The sequence below is a fragment of the Nycticebus coucang genome, chromosome X (genome assembly GCF_027406575.1).
Source record: "Nycticebus coucang isolate mNycCou1 chromosome X, mNycCou1.pri, whole genome shotgun sequence".
In the NCBI taxonomy this organism is placed as follows: domain Eukaryota; kingdom Metazoa; phylum Chordata; class Mammalia; order Primates; family Lorisidae; genus Nycticebus; species Nycticebus coucang.
This window is the reverse complement of record NC_069804.1, coordinates 105,339,055-105,362,222: the sequence shown is the minus strand read 5'-3', so window position 1 is coordinate 105,362,222 and position 23,168 is coordinate 105,339,055. Positions and strand designations below refer to the sequence as shown.

General features: G+C 35.2%; 1 protein-coding gene across 3 annotated transcripts in view; it reads right to left on the bottom strand.

Moving 5' to 3' along the window:
• The window catches only part of DIAPH2 (diaphanous related formin 2), a 1,060,116-nt gene that overhangs the window by 537,315 nt on the left and 499,633 nt on the right, over window positions 1-23,168 (bottom strand). For all 3 annotated transcript variants that reach the window (XM_053581174.1, XM_053581176.1, XM_053581177.1), the window contains one exon: window positions 632-733. In XM_053581174.1, coding sequence (XP_053437149.1) covers window positions 632-733 — 102 coding nt within the window. The remainder of the gene's footprint in view (window positions 1-631; window positions 734-23,168) is intronic.

Sequence of the window (23,168 nt, the reverse complement as noted above, 5' to 3'; positions counted from 1 at the left end):
TATTTTTAAAACATAATTTATGCCTAGTCATTTTTATAACCCTTAAAAGAAAAAATAATTCATTCCAATAATAATTTAAACACAGAATGACTTAACTGTGTGATGTATATTTACATAATTTTCTTCCCAGCTAAAACAGCACATTTCAAGTTTTCAATTGATTTATGATAGTCTTTAAGAAATCTGAAAATCTTTGTGCTTTTTCTGACACAATGTATAGCACAGAAGAGTGCCTAGTATTTTACTATTTATCTAGTTATTCCTCTTTTATTTCAACCTACGTTTTGGGGGGCCAAATTCTAATACCAAGATCTAAATGAAAGAGAATATAGATAATATAATACTGCACACTATAGGTCATATATTAATAAAGTTAAAAATCAGCACTTAGAGAGATGATACCATGAAATATCTTCAGGTACTTTGTGAATGTAAAAATGGATTTCATTATTTTTCACTATCATGATAAATAATAAGAAAAAGGATTTTTTTCTGACAGCTTATATTATATTAAATTATGTATCTATACAGTAACAAACAAAAAAATCAATAATTAGAAGGTATTTCTTTACACTGTTTTTGAAAATTATTACCTCCCACCTGAGTTTGTGCCTTTACGTGCAATACATACCACAACTCCAAACTGTTCAGGTTCACAGAGGTCATCATATTCATTCTTAAGCTGTCCTAATTCATTGAGCATCTTCTGCTCAGGAAGATGTTTTATAAGGTTCTAAAAAGAAATAAAAGCATAAAAGTTTAGTGTTTTATTATTAGGATTTTTAAACAGACATTAACAATTATAAAACTCATTAACTAGAATAGTAAATTTCTGAGAGTAGCTCTTTTATAGTACAACCTATCCTCCCCTCCCCTCTAAAAACTGACTTAAAAAATGAACTACAATGAAATGTGAATAAGATGTATAACCTCTTTGGTATCTATGTAATATAATACATAAATATTGAATAAAAACATCACATAGAACTGAATGGAATTTCAAAATTGAGCCAACTTCTGGACCTTAAAAACATAGCATAATTGTTACACTTTATTTTCTGTCACAATAATTAAGTCAATGTAAATTAAAAACACAAAAATATTATGTAGAATAAGCCCATGAACAATAATACTAAAAAAGGAAGTATCAACTTTACTACTTATAACTTTTTTTTTTTTTTTTTTCAGTTTTTGGTCAGGGCTGGGCTTGAACCCACCACCTCTGGCATATGGGGCCAGCGCCCTACTCCTTTGAGCCACAGGCACTGCCCCTACTACTTATAACTTTTTAAAACTTGGAATTATCTTCAATCTTATAAACCACACCTGCACTGTTCAAAAATCTCCCATTATTGATAATGTCTGTATTTAATTACACAATGCCTTCCTACTTTTAATAGATAATCAAACAAAAGTAATGAAGTCTGATTTATGCTCAAGTTTAAAGCTTCTTAAGAACTGAATATTTGTATCCTTCCAAAATTCACATTTTGAAATCTAATCATCAATGTGATAGTCTTTCACAGTGGAGCCTCTGGGAAGTAATTAAGCCATGAGGGTAGAGGTTTCATGAATGGTATTAGTGCCCTCTTAAGAAAAGGCCAGAGACTTTGCTCTCTCTCTTTCCCACCATGTGAGTTTACAATGAGAAGTCAGCAGACTGCAACGTGGAAGGGGGCCCTCACCAGAACTCAACTATGTTGGCATCCTGAACTTGTACTTCCAATATCCAAAATAGTGAGAAATAAATTTCTGTTGTTTATAAGCTTCCCAGGCTCTGGTACTTTGTCACAACACCCTGAAACAAGCCAAGGCCTAAGAATAATTGATAAATTCATCTCAACCTAGTTTATATTGGACTTTGGTACATTTTAAATTATCTCTACATTAGCCTGCAACTGACATTTTGAGAACTCATATGGGATTTCAATAAACATATGAAAGGGAGGAAAGCAGAAAACAAAGATTAAAGAAAGGCTGGCACAAAATGGCAGACAAGGAAACTCCAGTGATTGATCCCTCTATCAAATCCACCACTGAGCTACAAAGATTGATTGGAATAAACTATTTCAGAATTTTTTAACACGATTAGACACTTACAACAACAGGGGAGTGCTTGGTAAAGGGAGATACGGATATTTTCTAGTAAGAGAATAAAGTGCACAACACAATCCCTGGAAGGGAAGAATGATGTCAGCGTAGACAGTGTGGAACTTATTTGCCAAAAATCTGGGGTTGTACATTTCAGTTGGTTTGGCAATTCCACAAGGGACTAGTAAAGATGCTTTATTTTCAACCCTCTTGGGCTACAGCAGCTAATAGCACCTATTGGGAGATTTAAATAGACAAAACACCTCCTCCCTGACCTCTCTGCAGTCAGATATTTAAGGAAATTTGTCATGTCACTCCGTGACAGCACAGACAACAAAACACAAACTTCAATGACCACATACAAAAAATTGCATAACTTGCAAAAAACATTTGGAAAAGTCACCAATATATGGCCATAGCGCATGACAAACAAAAATTAGCAGTCTGGGAACAGAATCAGATTTATAGAGTTACTACATTATAATACTCAGAATGTCCACTTCTCAATAACAAATTACAAAGCATACAAATAAACAGGAAAGTGGGGTTCATACAAAGAATTTGGAAGAAACTAGTACTGAAGAAGCCCATATATTGAAGTCATAAGTCAATCAAAAACATTAAATCAACTATCTTAAATATGTCCAATCGGTGAAAGTATACGATGGACAAATAACTGAAGGAAATTAGGAAAATGATGTATGAACAGAATGAACAACTCAATAAAGAGAAATTATAAAAAGGAACAAAGCTAAAATTATAGAAGTGAAAAGTATGATAATTGAAATGGAAAACAAGCGGAGTTCAACAGCATATTTAAGTAGGTAGAAGAAACGATCAGTGAACTTAGAGATAAAGAAACCGAAATGATTAAGTCTGAGTTGGAGACCAAAAAAAACCATGAAGTAAAATGAATAGTCTGAGAGACCTCATAAAGCATACCATATTGTTCATCATGGCATTCCCAGGAAAAGAAAAGAAAGAAAAAGGGACAGGAAAAAATTGAAGAAATAATGGCTGAAACTTCCCAACTCTAATTTAAAATATGCATATACGTATCCAAGAAGCTAATCAACTATGAATAGGATGAACTCAAAGGGATCCACTCTGAGATATATTATCATCGAATTGTCAAAATCTCAAAATAAATAGAGAATTTTTAAGGCTATAAGAGATAAGTAACTTGTCACATACATACAAGGGATTTTCAATAAGATTAGTACCTGACTTCTCAATAGAAATCATGGTTAGTGGTATAGGTGATGGAATAACATATATAAAGTCTTGAAAAAAAATTATCAAACAAGAATTCTACACAAAGCAAAACTATTCTCCTTCAACAATGAAGGAGAAATTAACATATTCCCAGTTGAAAGCAAAAATACAAAACAACACTGAAGTAAAATACATCAATAGTAAACCTGTCCTGCAAGAAACACTGAAGAGATTCCAACAGGCCAAAATAAAAGGATGCTAAATAATACCCTAAAGATATAATAAGAAATAAGAACAAGTGTAAAGATAACTACATAAATAAATATAAAAGCTAATGTTATTTCACTTTTGACTCATGATAGCTCTTTTTTCTATATGATTTTAAATGCAAATGAATAAAATAATAATTGTAAATATATGTTAATGGGAATAAAATATATAAATATATAATTTGTGATGACAATAATATAAAAGGGTAGAGACAGAGATGTACAGAAAGAAACTGGTTGTACATTATTGAAATTAAGTTGGTATTATTCAAATCAGGTTGTTCTAATTTTAAGCTATTAATCGTAATCCCCCAGGTAACTACTAAGAGAATAACCTAAATCATTAGGAGAAAAAGAAAGGAATCAAAATAGAAGATTAACAATACAATTAACAAATCTCAATTAAAAAATACAGTAATAAAGAAATTAAGAAAAAGATATTCAGAAACAAATAGCTCAATGGCAGAAGTAAGCCATTGTTTATGAGTAATTTATTTAAATAAAAATAGATTAAATTCTCCAATAAGTATGGACTTTTTAATCCATCGGAAGAATAGATTAAAAAATGATATATCTATCTGCAGTTTATAAAAGACTCACTTTACATATAGATATAAACAGGTTGAAAATAAAAGGTTGAAAAAGGGTATTCCATGTGCTATTTACATGGAACAAAGCTAACCAAAAGAGAGAGTAACAAGAGACAAAAGAGATAAAAGGTTCAACCCATCCAAAAGGTATGATGATTATAAACATGCCTAAATAAGAACAGAGCTCCAAAATTATAGAAAAATTGGACAGAATTGAAGGGAGAAATAGAGAGTGCCACTATAATAGAGAATTCAATACTGTACTTTAAATGATAGATAGAACTAGATTGAATATTAATAAGTAAAGAGAAGCTGAACAATGCTATATGCCAATTAGACCTAACAGACATATACAAACTACTCCATCCAACAACAGCAAAATGTATATTCTTCTCAGGTGCACACAGAACATTCTCCAGGATAGATAATATGTCAGGCCAGAAAAAAAGTCATAATACATTTTAGACAAGTGAAATCATACAAAATATTTTTTGTGATCACAACAGAATGAAACTAGAAAGAAATAACAGAAGGAAAAGTAGAAAACCCTCAATTATTCAGAAATTAATCAATATACTCTTAAACAACCAATGGATCAAAGAGAGAATCACAAGGGAAATTAGAAAATATCTTGGGTGGTGCCTGTGGCTCAAGGAGTAAGGTGTCAGCCTCATATACCGGGGATGGTGGGTTCAAGGCCGGCCCCAGCCAAAACTGCAATTAAAAAAAAAAAAAAAGTTATATATATATATATATATATATATATATATATATATATATATATATATATATATATCTTGAGATGAATGAAAACAAAAGCACAACATTCTAAAACTTACAGAATGTGAAAACAGTGCTAAGAGAGAAAATGATAGCAGTAAATGAATATATTAAAGGGAAAAAAAAGGCCTCAAATCAATAACCTAACTATATTTTAAAGAATTAGAAAAAAAAGAATAGCAAATTAAACCCAAAGCTAATAGCAGGAAGGAAATAATAAAGATGAGCGGTAAACAAAATAGAAAATTTAAAACCAAAGACTAAAATGAACAGAATCACAAGTTGGCTCAAAAAAGAAAGAAAGAAAAGAAAAGAAAAGAAAAGAAATTAACAAACTTTCAGGTAGATTGACTAACCAAAGAGAAAGAGAGAAAACTCTGATAGCTAAAATAATAAACAAAAGTGAAGAAGTGATTTTATATAAATAAAAACATTATAAGAGAATACTATGAATAACTATACATCCAAAAAATGGATAACACAGAAGAAATGGACTAATTCCTGGAAACGTACAAACTACTTAAATGGACTAAAAAAGAAATAAAAAAGAAATATAGCAAGTAAGGAGATTGAATCAGTAATCAAAAACCTCCAATCAAAGAAAACCCCAGGACCCAGTGGCTTCACTGGTGAAGTCTACCAAATACTTAAGAATTAAACCAATCCTTTTCAACAATTCCAAAAATGAAGAGGAGGAAGGCTTCCTAAATCATTCTATGAAGCCCGCATTACCCTTGTAAGAAGGTTGATCATAGCCACTACAAGAAAACCGCAGGCCAATATCCCTTGTAAACACAGATGTAAAAGTTCTCAAAAAATACTAGCAAACAGAACTCAAAAGCACAATAAAAGAATTGACCATGACCAAGTGAGACTTAGCCCCAGAATGTGAGTGTGGTTCAATATATAAAACCAATATACAATATACAAAAAACAATCAATGTAATATACCATATTAATAGAATAAAGAATAAAATCAGATGATCATTTTGATACAAAAAGATCACTGTACAAAACTCAAATACCATTTCATGATAAAAACATTCTATAAACCAGGAACGGTAGGCAGTTTTGTCAACATAAGAAAGGTCATATATAAAAAAACCCACAGTTAACATCATAGTCAATGGCTAAAGACTGAAAGCTTGCCTGCTAAGATCAAGAACAAGATAAAGATGCCTGCTTTCACCACTTATATTCATCATAGTTTTGGAAGTAGTAACCAGAGAAATTAGGCAGAAAAAGAAATAAAAGCCAACCAAATTGGAGAAGTAAGATTATTTCTGTTCACAAATGATACCTTCTATGTAGAAAGCACTAAATAATTAAAAAAGAATCTGTTAGAGCTAATAAATGAATTCAGCAAAGTAGCAGGATACGCAATCAACATGTAAAAATCAGTTACCTTCCTATGAACCAGCAATGAACATCCACAAAGGAGGTTAAGAAAACAATTCCATTTACAATAGCACCAAAATATCACTCACAATAAAATACAGCTACATACTCACTAGAATGGCTATTTTAAAAGAAAAATGGAAAATATTAAGTGTTAGTATCTGGAAAAATAACACTTATGCACTGCTGGTGAGAATGTAAAATGGTGCAGCCATCATGGAAAACAGTTTGGTGGTTGCTCAGAAATTAATACAGAATTGCCACATGCCTCCATATTTTGTCCCTAATGTGACAGTTATGTGTCAATTTGACTGAGAGTCCCAGATTAAAAACTATCTCTGAGTTTATCTGCAATGATGTTTCAGGATGAGACTAGCATTTGAAGTGACAGACTCCATAATGAAGACTGACTGTCCCCTACCCCAATACTTTAAGTGCCTGAACAGAATAAAAAGGTGGGAGAAGGAGGAATTCACCCCTTATGTTTCCTGCCTGCATGCTAGAGCTAAGACATTGATCTCTTCTAATCTAATGATGCTATGAACACTTGTATTCAAGGGCCCTACCCGTAGGACCCTCAGGTCATCAAAGCCAATGCCTAAAAATACCTGATTTTTATCAGGTATTTATCCGTCGCTGGAGTGGAATTAACACTTCTGACTACAGTAGTTCTCAGGCTTTCAGACTCAGGAGCTGGAATGAAATTATACCACTTGCTTTCCCCTTTAGAGAGAGATCATTTGGAAGCAAGAGACCTGTGTATATACATACACACACATGTGCTTTTGGTTCTGTTTCTCTGGAGAACCTTGACTAATATATCTAGGTATATACAAAAAGAACTAAAAACAGGGACTCAAACAGACATTGAATACAAGTGTTCATGGCATCATTAGTCAATTTCCACAAGGTGGAAACAACCCACTTGTCTATCAACAGATGCATTGATAATATGCGATATATACATATAATGGAATCTTATTCAGTCATAAAAGAATGAGGCTTTGACACATGCTGCAACATAGATAAACCTTGCAATTATTTTGCTTAGTGAAATATGATAAACACAGAGGAACAAACATTGTGTGATTTCACTGATATGAGGAATCTCAAATAGGCAAATTTTTAGAGACAGAAAGTAGGATAGACGTTACCAAGAGGTGGGGGAAGGAGGGCATGGGTATAGAATTTCTGCTTGGGATAATGACAGAGTTCTAGAAATAGTGGTGATGGTTGCACGACAATGTAAATATACTTAATGCCGCCTAATTATACACTTAAAAGTAGGCAATTTGGTAAACTGTATGTTACATATTTTTTCACAATAAAAAAATAAGTAGGGTAGGCAACATATAGCATAAGTCCTATGGGAAACAACTGTATCATACCCAACTGTAAGCTCTTCTTCTTTTTTTTCTTTTTGTGGTTTTTGGCCGGGGCTGGGTTTGAACCCGCCACCTCCGGCATATGGGACCGGCGCCCTACTCCTTGAGCCACAGGTGCTGCCCCTGTAAGATCTTCTTTGTTAGCCCTATTTATCTTTTCTTTCATCCCATTCGATTTTGCCTTTCCATTAGGCTCTAGACTTATAATAGCACTGATGGTCTAATTAATGAGAACCCAGTTTTAAAATATTGTGTCCTTTAACTTAAAAGAAATGCAAATATGGATAAATATGGATATAACCACATATGTGTATAATGAAAAGAAACCAAGGACGTCCATTATTTTCCTTTATTAATATTTTTTCACAGAGAATGAAAAGGTAAGTGAACACTATGACATCATTTCTATTTTTTCCAGGATATTTTTGATGTATGGACATTACTCGATTTTTTAAAAATTGCTATTAACTTTACTATTTATCAAGGCAGACTCTATTTTTATGAACTATGTTATTAAGAAAAAACAAAGACTCAGTTTGGTATCTTGAATCATTTTCACTACAGTGAAAACAAATAGATCAAAATTATTTAAAACGTCGATTCTGTATACTCAAAACTCTCCATCTCAATCTTAAGTTTTAACTGTGAAAATATGGAATGAATCAAGCCTAAAGTGGAATTTTAACTTTGGATGGGAAACTTTTGTTGTTATTTTATTTCTCTTCTAGCTATAGGTACCTGCTAACTCATCTTCAGAATGTAGGCTCCACAGTGGGAGGTGACATATCTTTTCTTTCTCTGTTCAGCTATATGAAATATTTAACACATTCAGTGGCCTTGGATGTATTTTGACTCTGGATACCATTTTATAAGTAAGATATAAGCTTATATAATTGCCATTGCTTAGTGAGTTCTATTTGAAAATAAGGATAGGAATAAAATTCACTCTTTTAAATGTGTGCCAGATGCAAAGGATTATAGTTCATATTGCTCTAATGAGTGAATTACCCATAAGACCCCCCGTTCATCAAAGCCAATGCCTAAAAATATTTTATAGTGCATACAGATGAAACTTTGTAAACAATGGTGTAGAAAAGATAGGACAATAATAGAGTTTCCTGCTCATAAATTCCTAAATAAAAGAGGAAGAAGAAGGGTAAGACATAGGACAGAGAGATGTAGCAGTAATCATTTGCTTCCACTTTCTTTCACCCACTCATCAAAAGCATATCAAGAAAAGAAAATGGAAAAAATGTAAGGTTTTATGGCACAGCTTGAGACTGATGTGAACAGTACAAGGAATCAGCCTGAAGTCTATTTGTGTGGTAGACTAAAGGGCCTCCTGGGAGAAAAATCTCCTAAAGGAAGGAAAGCCAGTAGCAAACCGACTAAGCCCAGTAAGAAAGCATTCTATTTGAAAGGGTTGGGGTGCTTTAAGTGCACCATATCTGTTTCTTTCATGTATTTCAGGCCCAACCTACTCACCCTCAACATGGTCAAATGACCAAGTGCTGTGGAAAGGAGAGCTGTGTGAAGAGCACTGGTTTGGTACACCTCTAATCAAGTATACTTAAAAAGGAGAGAGAGGAAGAAAGACATGTTTCCTTCCATACTTTGACACAGAACACACCCTGCCCTTGGCACCTAGAAAGTTTCAGTACACCATTAGCTGTATAGCATGGAAGACTCTTCCCCTCTCCCCACAACCAGTTGCCCCCAGGAGTGTGGTTGAAAACAGGAAACAAGGAAAATCACCTGCAGCTGCTGCATGAAGCTGACAAAATTCATTTGAGGATAATGTGTGAGGTATTCCCTGAAACCCTTAGAAACATCTAATGTATGGGCTTTTGGAGAAAGTTAGGGTCCTGCAACAGTAGCCAGGAGCAAGAACAAGAAAAATAAATATAGGTGACCTGATGTGGAACATGCCAGTGTTGTAAAATTCATATTGCCCAAGGATTTGGGACTTTAAAAAATTAAAATAACTTCTGAATTTAGTACTTCGTTGGTACTACAACTAATTCTGTTCTCTTAAAAAACCAAAAGAGCAAGTTGACAATTCAAACACCCTCTACACTCATGTTAAGTGAAAAGCTGTTCACAGTAATTATACAGGCTAGAAACAATAGATTTTTGAATCCCATGGAGTTTGACAAGCTACGAGTTGGTAGGCAAATATCCTGGAAAGTTTCAAGGCACTATTCCTTCCATTTCTCCTTGCCCTACTGCTGCTTCCCACTAAACATCTTTTTTTTCTCCAAAATATTTCAGAATTTATGTTTAAAAGACCAATTCTGGGTCAGTATAAAAGTTCCATCCTAGAAAATGTCAACTTAAGTTCATGAAGAAAACAATAAAGGAAAAAGCAGTAACTATGTCACCAAAGGAGCAGATTTTCTCCATATTTAATGCATCACAAATTCACTTTCTGATGCCTGTCAATGTTATCTGAAGGAATTTCTTCTAACACCACAGGCTTTTAGCTACTTTTTTACATTTCTGCAATTACTCTATAATACTACCAAAACTTTATTTCCTTTAAATGTTAATTTCACACTTAAAGGTTAGTTAAATAAAGGTATTGAACCATAATGCCCTTTCCTTCTTGCCAAAACATAACCTTTCTTTTTTGTCTTATATCTCATTAAGTCATTTTAGTAGTAGGAGAGCCTACTTATGTTCACCCTGATTAAAGCTATCATTTCCCACACAAATGTATTAAGGCCAGTATTTCTTTTTTAAAATATTATTATTCATTAGACATTTCAATTCTAAATATTTATGCACCCAACTTAAATGCTTCCAGATTCTTGAAACAGACCTTAATTAGTCTGAGCAATATGATATGCCATAACACCATAATAGCAGGGGACATTAACATTCGGCTTACAGAGCTGGACAATTCCTCTAAACAGAAACTAAACAAAGCTATACAGGACTTAACTGTGACTATAGAAGAACTGGGCTTGATAGACATATATAGAACACACCATCCAAAAGCTAAAGAATATTTGTTCTTCTCACCAGCCCATGGAACATTCTCCAAAATTGATAATACCCTAGGACATAAAACAAAACTCAACAGAATCAAAAGAATTGAAATTTTACCCTGTATCTTCTCAGACCACAAGGCATTAAAGGTGGAATTCTACTCCAACAAAAACATTCAACCCTACACAAAGGCATGGAAATTAAACAACCTTATGCTGAATGACAGTTGGGTGCAGAAAGAGATAAAACAGGAAATCATTAACTTCCTTGAGCATAACAACAAAGAAGACACAAGCTATCAAAACCTGTGAGACACCAGGTTCTGTGAACTCTACCAGCATCTCTTCTGCAGGAGGAATATAGCCAGGACAGAAACAAATTCCACAAAGTTGTTCTTTTCTGTCAGTAACATCAAACAGGAGCAGGGCTGGCACTGAGTGAACAGCCCCAGCCTCCACTAAGCACTCGAGGTTGTCAGGCCTCACCTCCCCCTGCCAGATAGTGGAAGAGAGCAGCAGCCTGGCTGAGGCGACATAGATCTCCCTGTGATTTAGGCAGGTGCAAACCCCTGGAGTATCTGCTCATTGGAGGCAACATAGTGACAGCCCTGTGGGGTTATCAGTGATTGGGTGAGACAGGTGCAAGGTAGGAAAGGAGGCATCAACCTTCACAGACTAATCTATTTGCTGGGTGGGTCCTCCTGACCTCACAGAGCACTGGAGCAAGTCATATTTCAGTTGTCAGCAGACCACTGCGACCTAGTTGTGGGAGACCTTTTAAACTCTCCCACCTGAGACAGGTGCTGACTGAGACAATAGATTTGGACCTATTGAACTGGGCCAATCGCCCGAGGACTATCCACATGGTACCCTGGGTGTGTGGTTGTAGGAAGGTTTGATTTTCCTTTTCCAATTGTTGCCTGTGGGGGGCAGGGTGACTTCATTGCTAGTATTTCTCCACAGCGGAGACTTCAACCCAGAGTAATGGATACATTAGGGTTGGACTGAGACCAGCTGAAAACAAGACAGAGCCACTTAGCCCCACCACACCAATCAGGTCCCCAGTTTCTCAGGCCAAAGCACTGTATGGGTTCTTGTCAAAACTCTATGGGAAAAGGTATAGACACCAGTCTCAGCTTTTGGGCAAAGAGCTGGTTAATCACTACCCCTGGAGGCCCAAACCCAACTTTTCTTTATCCACTCATCTAGTCAAACTGTGAAAAATAATCATGGGGTGGAATCATCAGAAAAACTCTGGTAACATGAATAACCAGAGTACATCAACCCCCCAAGAAAAGATATGGCAGACGTAACTGAAGATCCCATTCATAAACATATGGCCGAGATGTCAGAAATCGAATTCAGAATTTGGATTACAAACAAGATTAATAGAATGGAGGAAAAGTTGGAATTAGAAATTTGAAGAGCAATTCAAAAGTTGTCTCAAGAATTCAACGAATTTAAAGACAAAATCACCAAAGATTTTTGACACATTGAGGCAAGAATTTGCAGCCCTCAAAGATCTGAAAACTACAGTAGAATCCCTCAGTAACAGACTGGAGCAAGCAGAAGAAGGGTTTCTGACATTGAAGACAAAGCTTTTGAATGCTCCCAAACTCTCAATGAGGAAGAGAAATGGAGAGCAAAAACAGATCATTCTCTCAGAGAGCTGTGGGATAATTTGAAGAAAGCTAATATTCGCGTCATTGGAATCCATGAAAGCAATGAAGTGGCTTTGCAAGGCACAGAGGCACTTCTCCATGAAAATATAAAAGAAAATTTTCCAGACATGCCAAGAGATTCTGAAATTCAGTTAGCAGACACTTTCAGAACCCCAGCATGACTCAAGCTGAATAAGACATCCCCCAGGCACATCATAATTAACTTCACTAAAGTTAATATGAAAGAGAAAATTCTGAAAGCAGCCAGACGTAAGAAAACCATAACCTACAAGGGAAGAATATTAGAATGACTGCAGATCTCTCTGCTGATACCTTTCAAACCAGAAGAGGATGGTCATCAACATTTAATCTCCTAAAACAAAATAACTTTCCACCCAGGATCCTGTATCCAGCTAAACTGAGTTTCATTTATGATGGAGAAATTAAATACTTTAATGACATTCACATGTTGAAGAAATTTGCCATAACTAAACCAGCTCTTCAGGATATTCTCAGACCTACCCTTCATAATGACCAGCACAATCCTCTACCACAAAAGTAAACACACTCAGAAATTCCTGATCAAACTCTAACTTCCACAGTGGCGAAAGGATTAAAAATGTCCACTGGACTTTCAAAAAACTCTATACCCAAAATATTACCAGGCTTATCAATATTCTCCATTAATGTGAATAATTTAAACTGTCCTCTAAAGAGGCACAGGTTGGCTGACTGGATACGAAAACTCAGGCCAGATATGTGCTGCATACAAGAATCTCATCTTACCTTAAAAAATAAATATAGACTCAGGGTGAAGGGATGGTCGTCCATATTTCAGGCAAATGGAAATCAGAAAATAGCAGGTGTTGCAATTCTATTTTCAGATACAATAGGCTTTAAACCAACAAAAGTAAGGAAGGATAAGAATGATCACTTCATATTAAGGGTAAAACTCAATATGATGAGATTTCAATTATTAATATTTATGCACCCAACCAGAATGTGCCTCAATTTATAAGAGAAACTCCAACGGACATGAGCAACTTGATTTCCTCCAGCTCCATAATAGTCAGAGATTTCAACACTTCTTTGGCGGTATTGGATAGATACTCCAATAAGAGCTGAGCAAGGAAATTTTAGATTTAAACCTAACCATCCAACATTTGTATTTAAAAGACATCTACAGAACATTTCATCCCAACAAAACTGAATACACATACTTCTCATCAGCCCATGGAACATACTCCAAAATCGATCACATTGTAGGTCACAAGTCTAACCTCAGTAAATTTAAAGGAATAGAAATTATTCCTTGCATCTTCTCGGACCACCATGGAATAAAAGTTGAATTCAGTAACAACAGAAATCTGCATACTCATACAAAAACATGGAAGCAAAATAACCTTATCCTGAATTATAGCTGGGTCAGAGATGAGATTAAGAAGGAAATTACCAAATTTTTGGAACAAAATGACAATGAAGACATGAATGATCAGAACCTCTGGGATATAGCAAAGGCAGTCCTAAGAGCGAAATTTATAGCACTGCAAGCATTCCTCAAGAGAATGGAAAGAGAGGAAGTTAACAACTTAATGGGACATCTCAAGCAACTGGAAAAGGAAGAACTTTCCAACCCCAAACCCAGTAGAAGAAAAGAAATAACCAAAATTAGAGTAGAAATAAATGAAATTGAAAACAAAAGAATTATACAACAGATCAAAAAATCAAAAAGTTGGTTTTTTGAAAAGGTCAATAAAACAGATAAACCTTTCGCTAACCTAACCAGGAAAAAAAAACAGTAAAATATCTAATTTCATCAATCAGAAATGACAAAGATGAAATAACAACAGACTCCTCAGAAATTCAAAAAATACTCAATGAATATTATAAGAAACTTTATTCTCAGAAATATGAAAGTCTGAAGGAAACTGACCAATACTTGGAAGCACGTCACCTTCCAAGACTTAGCCGGAATCAAGTGGAAATGTTGAACAGGCCTATATCAAGTTCTAAAATAGCATCAACCATAAAAAATATCTCTAAAAAAAAAAAAAGCCCAGGACCAGATGGCTTCACATCAGAATTCTACCAAACCTTTAAAGAGGAACTAGTACCTATATTACTCAACCTTTTCCAAAATATAGAAAAAGAAGGTTACTACCCAACACATTCTATGAAGCAAATATAACCCTGATCCCCAAACCAGGAAAAGTCCCAACAAGAAAAGAAAATTATAGACCTATATCACTAATGAATATTGATGTAAAAATATTCAACAAGATCCTAACAAACAGAATCCAGCAACACATCAAACAAATTATACATCATGACCAAGTCGGTTTCATCCCAGGGTCTCAAGTCTGGTTCAATATATGTAAATCTATAAATATAATTCAGCATATAAATTAAAAAACAAAGACTATATAATTCTCTCAATTGATGCAGACAAAGCTTTTGATAATATCCAGCATCCCTTCATGATCAGAACACTTAAGAAAATTGGTATAGAAAGGACATTTCTTAAACTGACAGAGGCCATCTACAGCAAACCCCAGCCAATATTGTATTGAATGGAGTTAAATTGAAATCATTTCCACTCAGATCAAGAGCCAGGCAAGGTTGCCCATTCTCTCTGCCGCTCTTTAACATCGTAATGGAAGTTTTAGCCATCATAATTAGGGAAGAAAAGGCAATCAAAGGTATCCATATCAGGTCAGAAGATATCAAACTTTCACTCTTTGCAGATGATATGATTGTATATCTGGAAAACTCCAGGGATTCTACTACAAAACTCTTAGAAGTGATCAAGGAATACAGCAGAGTCTCAGGTTACAAAATCAACATTCATAAATAGGTAGCATTTACATGTACCAACAATAGTAAAGCTGAAAAAACAGTCAAGGACTATATTCCATTCACAGTAGTGCCAAAGAAGATGAAATATTTTTGAGTTTATCTAACAAAGGACGTGAAAGATCTCTATAAAGAGAACTATGAAACTCTAAGAAAAGAAATAGCTGAAAATGTTAACAAATGGAAAAACATACCATGCTCATGGCTGGGAAGAATCAACATTGTTAAAATGTCCATACTGCCCAAAGCAATACACAATTTTAATGTAATCCCTATTAAAGCTCCACTGTCAAACTTTAAAGATCTTGAACAAATAATACTTCATTTTATATGGAATCAGAAAAAACCTCGAATAGCCAAGACATTACTCAGAAATAAAAACAAAGCAGGAGGAATCACACTACCACACCTCAGACTATTTTATCTTTGACAAGCCAATCAAAAACATTCAGTTGGGAAAAGATTCCCTATTTTACAAATAGTGCTGGGTGAACTGGCTGGTGATCTGTATAAGACTGAAACTGGACCCATACCTTTCATCATTAACTAAGATAGACTCTCACTGGATTAAAGATTTAAACTTAATATGAAACTAATTTATGGCTTTCACATGAAAGCTATAACCCAGTTATAACATAAGAATAGGGGAAATGGGGAGGAGGAGGAGTGGGAGGGGGGAGGATGGGCGGAGAGAGGGTGATAGTTGGGATTACACCTGTGGTGCATCTTACAAGGATACATGTGAAACTTAGTAAATGTAGAATATAAATGTCTTAACACAATAACTAAGAAAATGCCAGGAAGGCTATGTTAACCAGTGTGATGAAAATGTGTCAAACGGTCTATAAAACCAGTGTATGGTGCCCCATGATCGCATTAATGTACACAGCTATGATTTAAGAAAAAAAAAAAAGACATGAAACTATAAAAATACTAGAAGAAAGTGCAGGGGAAAACTCTTGCAGAAATCAGCTTGGGCAAATATTTTATGTGGAGGACCCATTAGGCAATTGAAGCAGCATCAAAAATACACTACTGGGACCTGATAAAACTAAAAAGGTTCTGCACAGCCAAGAACACAGTAAGTAAAGCAAGCAGACAGCCCTCAGAATGGGAGAAGATATTTGCAGGTTATGTCTCTGACAAAGGTTTAATAACCAGAATCCACAGAGAACTCAAACATATAAGCAAGAAAAGAACAAGTGATCCTATCTTAGGCTGGGCAAGGGAATTGAAGAGAAACTTCTCTGAAGAAGAGAGGTGCACGGTCTACAGACATGTGAAAAAATGCTCATCATCCTTAATCATCAGAGAGATGCAAATCAAAACTACTTTGAGATATCATCTAACTCCAGTAAGATTAGCCCATATCACAAAATCCCAAGACCAGAGATGTTGCGTGGATGTGGAGAAAGGGGAACACTTCTACACTGCTGGTGGGAATGCAAACTAATACGTTCCTTTTGGAAAGATGTTTGGAGAATACTTAGAGATCTAAAAATAGACCTGCCATTGGATCCTACATTTCCTCTATGAGGTATATACCCAGAAGACCAAAAATCACATTATAACAAAGATATTTGCACCAGAATGTTTATTGCAGCCCAATTCATAATTGCTAAGTCATGGAAAAAGCCCAAGTGCCCATCGATCCATGAATGGATCAATAAATTGTGGTATATGTACACCATGGAATATTATGCAGCCTTAAAGAAAGATGGAAATTTTACCTCTTTCATGTTTACATGGACAGAGCTAGAACATATTCTTCTTAGTAAAGTATCTCAAGAATGGTAGAAAAAGTATCCAATGTACTCAGCCCTACTATGAAACTAATTTGTAGCTTTCATATGAAAGCTATAACCTAACTATAACCTAAGAATATGGGGAAAGGGGAAAGGGAGGGAAGGGGAGGAGGTAGGATGGGCGGAGGAAAGGTAATTGGTGGGACCACATCTACGGTGCATCTTACAAGGGTACATGTGAAACTTACTAAATGTAGAATATAAATGTCTTAATGCAATAACTAAGAAAAAGCCAGGAAGGCTATTTTAACCAGTGTGATAAAAATTTGTCAGGTGGTCTATAAAACCAGTGTATGGTGAAAAAAATAAAATAAAGAAGAAGAAACAGCTTTTAAATGGGGGTTATTTGAGGAAAAGTTCATATAAGCGACTTTGAGGGCAAGGTGAAAAGAAATTTTATGAAGGATCGAGCCAGTGGCTCAGGTCTCCTGGCACTCTGGGAGGCCCGGACAGGTGGATTGCTTGAGCTCAGGAGTTTGAGATCAGCCTGAGTAAGAGTGACAGTGAGACCATGTTTCTAAAAAAAACAAATAGCTGGGCATTGTGGTGGCTGCCTGTAGTCCCAGCTACTTTGGAGGCTGAGGCAAGAGGATCACTCATACCCAAGAGTTTGAGGTTGCTGTGAGCCATGATGCCACGGCACTCTACCAACGGTGACAAAATGAGACTGTGTAAAAATGAAAAATAAAATAAAATAAAAAAATCTGTGAGATACAGCAAAAGCAGTCCTGAGAGGAAAGTTTATCGCTTTAGATGCCTATATCTGAAAAACAGAGAGCGCATCAAGAAACTGACAAGCCACCTTATGGAATTGGAAAATTAAGAATCTAATCCTAAACCCAGCTGAAGAAAATAGCCAAAATTAAATCAGAGATTAATGCATATGAAATAAATAATATATAAATAACATTATTATTAACTCGTATCAACAAATGTATGTATTTGAATCCAGATAAAAAACATTTCCCCCAAAGTCTTAGTTAAATCTCTCTTATCTTAACATGTCTCCCCCATTTTGCTTATTTAGAAAACTCAACTCCTTAAGTATGATAATTTGATATGCCATGTTTTTCAGCACTTTCTTTTTTTTTTTTCTATTATTGGCATATATAAATGCTACTGATTTGTAAGTATTGATTTTGCATCCTCAGATGCTGCTGTATTCCTTGATCACTTCTAAGAGTTTTTTTTTTTTTTTTTTTTATTGTTGGGGATTCATTGAGGGTACAATAAGCCAGGTTACACTGATTGCAATTGTTAGGTAAAGTCCCTCTTGCAATCATGTCTTGACCCCATAAAGTGTCACACACACCAAGACCCCACCCCCCTCCCTCCTTCCCTCTTTCTGCTTCCCCCCCCATAACCATAGTTGTCATTAATTGTCCTCATATCAAAATTGAGTACATAGGATTCATGCTTCTCCATTCTTGTGATGCTTTACTAAGAATAATGTCTTCCACGTCCATCCAGGTTAATACGAAGGATGTAAAGTCTCCATTTTTTTTAATGGCTGAATAGTATTCCATGGTATACATATACCACAGCTTGCTAATCCATTCCTGGGTTGGTGGGCATTTAGGCTGCTTCCACATTTTGGCAATTGCAAATTGAGCTGCAATAAACCGTCTAGTACAAGTGTCCTTATGATAAAAGGATTTCTTTCCTTCTGGGTAGATGCCCAGTAATGGGATTGCAGGATCAAATGGGAGGTCTAGCTTGAGTGCTTTGAGGTTTCTCCATACTTCCTTCCAGAAAGGTTGTACTAGTTTGCAGTCCCACCAGCAGTGTAAAAGTGTTCCCTTCTCTCCACACCCACGCCAGCATCTGCAGTTTTGAGATTTTGTGATGTGGGCCATTCTCACTGGGGTTAGAGGATATCTCAGGGTTGTTTTGATTTGCATTTCTCTAATATATAGAGATGATGAACATTTTTTCATGTGTTTGTTAGCCATTCGTCTGTCGTCTTTAGAGAAAGTTCTATTCATGTCTCTTGCCCATTGATATATGGGATTGTTGGCTTTTTTCATGTGGATTAATTTGAGTTCTCTATAGATCCTAGTTATCAAGCTTTTGTCTGATTGAAAATATGCAAATATCCTTTCCCATTGTGTAGGTTGTCTCTTTGCTTTGGTTATTGTCTCCTTAGCACGTTCTTATGGTATTTGGTTTAAATTGGTCTGTGTGTATGTGTATTTAATATTCATGCATTCTCATTCTTTTCTTTAAGTGGCAAACACTTTGATGCCATGTCCTGGTTCTTTGCTTACTTTGGGTTTCATCCATCTATTTAGCCAATATACACTGGCTGCTTACTCTGTGCTTGCCACCACTTCAGCCCCTGGCGATTTTGCCCTCATGAAGATTACAAGTCCAAAAAGGTGTGTATGCTCCTGTTCACACAGTAGAACCACAATCAACATACAACTGAAAGTAATTTGTATTCCATTTAATCCAAAATATATTTCCTATAAGGTTCTTGATGGTACGATTCTCAACTTCTGATTTGAAATTCCTATCACTTCTTTAAGTCTTAAATCAATTTTAGATTCCAAGAGTCAACATATTAAATTACGTGAAAATGCTGATTAACTGAGAGCTTTTGGGTGCCACTACTTTCAAAAAACATTGGTTCATAAAAGAATACACAGGCATAGAAAACATGATGAGCAAATTTCTGACCTTGGAATAACAATTGTGTCTTACAAATAGGCAGCCTTTTATAGGTTTCCTACCTACTGTATCTTTAATTTGGCCCAGGTAGGGAAACTTTTCCTAACAACATTATTCAAAATTGTGAGACTTAATATTCAGATCATACTAGAAGAACTAGAAGGTTCTTCCACTTCCCAAGGATCAATATCACCTCAGAGCTAATAATGCAAATGAACATATTCAGCCCTGACTACTCTTACTCATCCTTAAGCTCCAGGTTTCTGACATTCCCATCCAGATAGTTCATCAATTAATTTAAATTGAAGAGATGTAAAGAAGAACTCATCTGCACTCTGACCCCTCATCCCTACCCCTTAGCAGCTCCTCCTAACGGCCCTATTCTGCCAACAGGATTGACATCCTCTCCATTGCCTAGGTTTTCAAAATGGCAATTATCTTTCAGTACAAGTTCTGACAATTCTTTCTAGGGAAATTTCTTTCAGATTCAACCCTTCCTTTACATTACACATTCAAAAATCTTGCCTAGTGAAATCATATGGTATCTAAACATTTCCTAATTTAACTTCAATTACATTCTTTAAAGGGCTCTAGCTCTATACTAAGTGAATTAGTGAAGACCACAGGTATATTTACAACTCCCATAATTATAAAAGGAAAAATTTTGACTACTTTGTACATAACAAATTCAACTCCCATTAATGTCATGATCCTATTTGCAAAAGAAATGCATTGCTTTCTAAATAATTTATATGCCTTGCAATTAATCTAAAACATCATTATGAAAAGGATTCCTTTGATGATAATTATCTTATGTTTATGTCCTACTTTATTCTCTAAAATAAAAATTTCAAACCATATAAAACCTATAAGGTGATTTTAAGCATTAAAAAGCAGAACATACAGATTAAATTACTCACTAAGAGTACAGAATAGCATATGAGGGGGCGGTGCCTATGGCTCAGTGAGTAGGGCACCAGCCCCATATACCGAGGGTGGCGGGTTCAAACCTGGTCTTGGCCAAATTTCAAAACAACAAAAAAAAAATAGCTGGGCATTGTGGTGGATGCATGTAGTCCCAGTTACTCAGGAGGCTAAGGCAAGAGAATCACCTAAGCCCAGGAGTTGGAGGTTGTTGTGAGCTGTGTGTCGCCACGGAGGGTGATAAAGTGAGACTGTCTCTCCAAAAAAAATTAAATAAATAAAATAGCATATGAGCTGTGTACACCATGTCTAAATACAATATTAATATATTCTTCTCAAGTATAATACAAATAATTTAACATATTAACATTCTTTTACAAATTACATAACTTTCATGTATTTTAAATGAATATACTTCAGATAAATCATAAAATATATTCTCATAAGACATCAAAATGCTATTGTCAGATACATAATATAATTTATATTATAAAAATTATAATTATAAATTATATATTATAAATTATATATTAATTTATATCATTAATTTATAATTCCTAATAGATAAGATAGGTTGACAGATGTACGATATCTTGTTTATGCTACGCTCTACTTCAATCAGATATTACTTTATCAATGGTCATGACAAACTGCCACAAACCAATGCAATATTGCATGCAAATGCTTCCAAAGCTGAATCATACCTCAACATTCAAGACATCTAGGATAACTATAGAGTATGAAGAGTGCTAACAGTTTATAAGCCTTTAAATAAGAATGACATAATACCAATTATGGAGATTACTCTAAAGATCGATCTGAAAATTTCATCCAAGTATGCAAGAAGTATATCCTAATGCTATACCCAATCATTTTACATTTTTTAAATTTAATTAATTTCATTTCATTTCATTTTGAGACATGGTCTCACTTTGTTTTCCAGGCATGAGGGTAGTGGCCTCACCATAGCTCACTGAAATTTCAAATTCCTAAGTTCCAAGAGATCCTCCTGTATCAACCTCTTAAGTAGCTGGGACTACAGCTAAGTAGCTGGGACTACAGACATGCACAACCACACCTGGCTAATTCTTTTCTAGGTTTTGTAGGGTGAGAGTCTCACTAGGTTGCTCAGGCTAGCCTTGAACACCGACCTTAAGGAATCCAGCTGCCTCAGCCTCCCAAAGTGCTAGGATTACAGGAGTAAGCCACAGTACTGAACCCTTCATTTCACTTTTAGAGGTCAGTGTTTCTCTTCCATGATTTTTGTTTGCGCACCTAAAATTATACAATTCTATGCAAACTGTGAAAATTAATTAGCATACTAATAGAATTTCCATATAGTTACATGCAACATGGTACATGAGAATGCTACCATTTCTATGGAGATGCAAAGATAGAAATATTTCATTGTCCAGGAAGACAATACTTATACACACACACACCCCGACATGTGTAAGTTTACTTCTGTTCCGAAGATCACTATACTAATAAGTAATTCATCCCAATTAGTTCATAAGTTTTGTAATGAAAACTGCCAAATATGATTATTAGCTATCATTAAGTATTTACTTCTCTGTTTTCATTTAAGTACTAGTTTCAGATGCCTGCATCCCCAAAAAATGTAAAAATATATTTAGCCCTCAGATTAAAGAAATATATTGTCAAATGGAGCATGCATAAAATCCTGGACATTTTGATACATGAGGTATCTGTGTCAGGGTGACACTGTTTTTTATTAAATAAGCAGAAATAATACTGGTCATCTATAGAGTTTTAAATATACTAGCCTGAATTTGATGGAAGATTAGTACCTAATATTAATGGCAACTAATAGTAGTACCTAATATGAATGCCAACTTCCCAATAGAAGAGTCATAGAAATACTTTAGAAAAGACTTCTACTTCTAGCACCATAGCTGACCAGTTACCCTGAAAGACTTTCAATTTATAGACCACCTAAAATATAGAATAAAATTCTTTAAAAATATCATTAGAAGAAATGCTAACCTGGTAAGAAATTAAGGCAAAGTTTTCATATCCATTCTCATACTCTGCAAGGGAAAATAATGAAAAGAAAACACTAATCCAGAGATATAACCAAACACTGAAGTCTAAGCCTGCCCTAGGAACATCTACCAATCTCTAGTGGTCCAGAGCTTCTAGCTAAAATGGACGCCAAACCTAGGACAGCACACAAATACTGGGACTTTCATATGAGAGATCAAATTAAATTCCTTATGTAAAAGAATCCCAAAAGGTATACCCCCAGGAAAGGAGGTACTTTGGAGAAAATATACAGCCCACTGCAGAAGAATACAGTTAAGAATCTTGCTTGCTTTCGCTTTGACTCTGGGGAATGGGGCTAAGGAACTTCTCTGCTGGAAACTTCTAACCACAAGGCAGCCCCCATACAAAATCTGACTCAGAATTTAAACTATGTAGTTGTCAAAAGATATGCTGAGAATTTAAAGCAGGGGTCCTCAAACTGAGGCCCGCAGGCCACATGAGGCGGTGTGATTGTACTTGTTCCCGTTTTG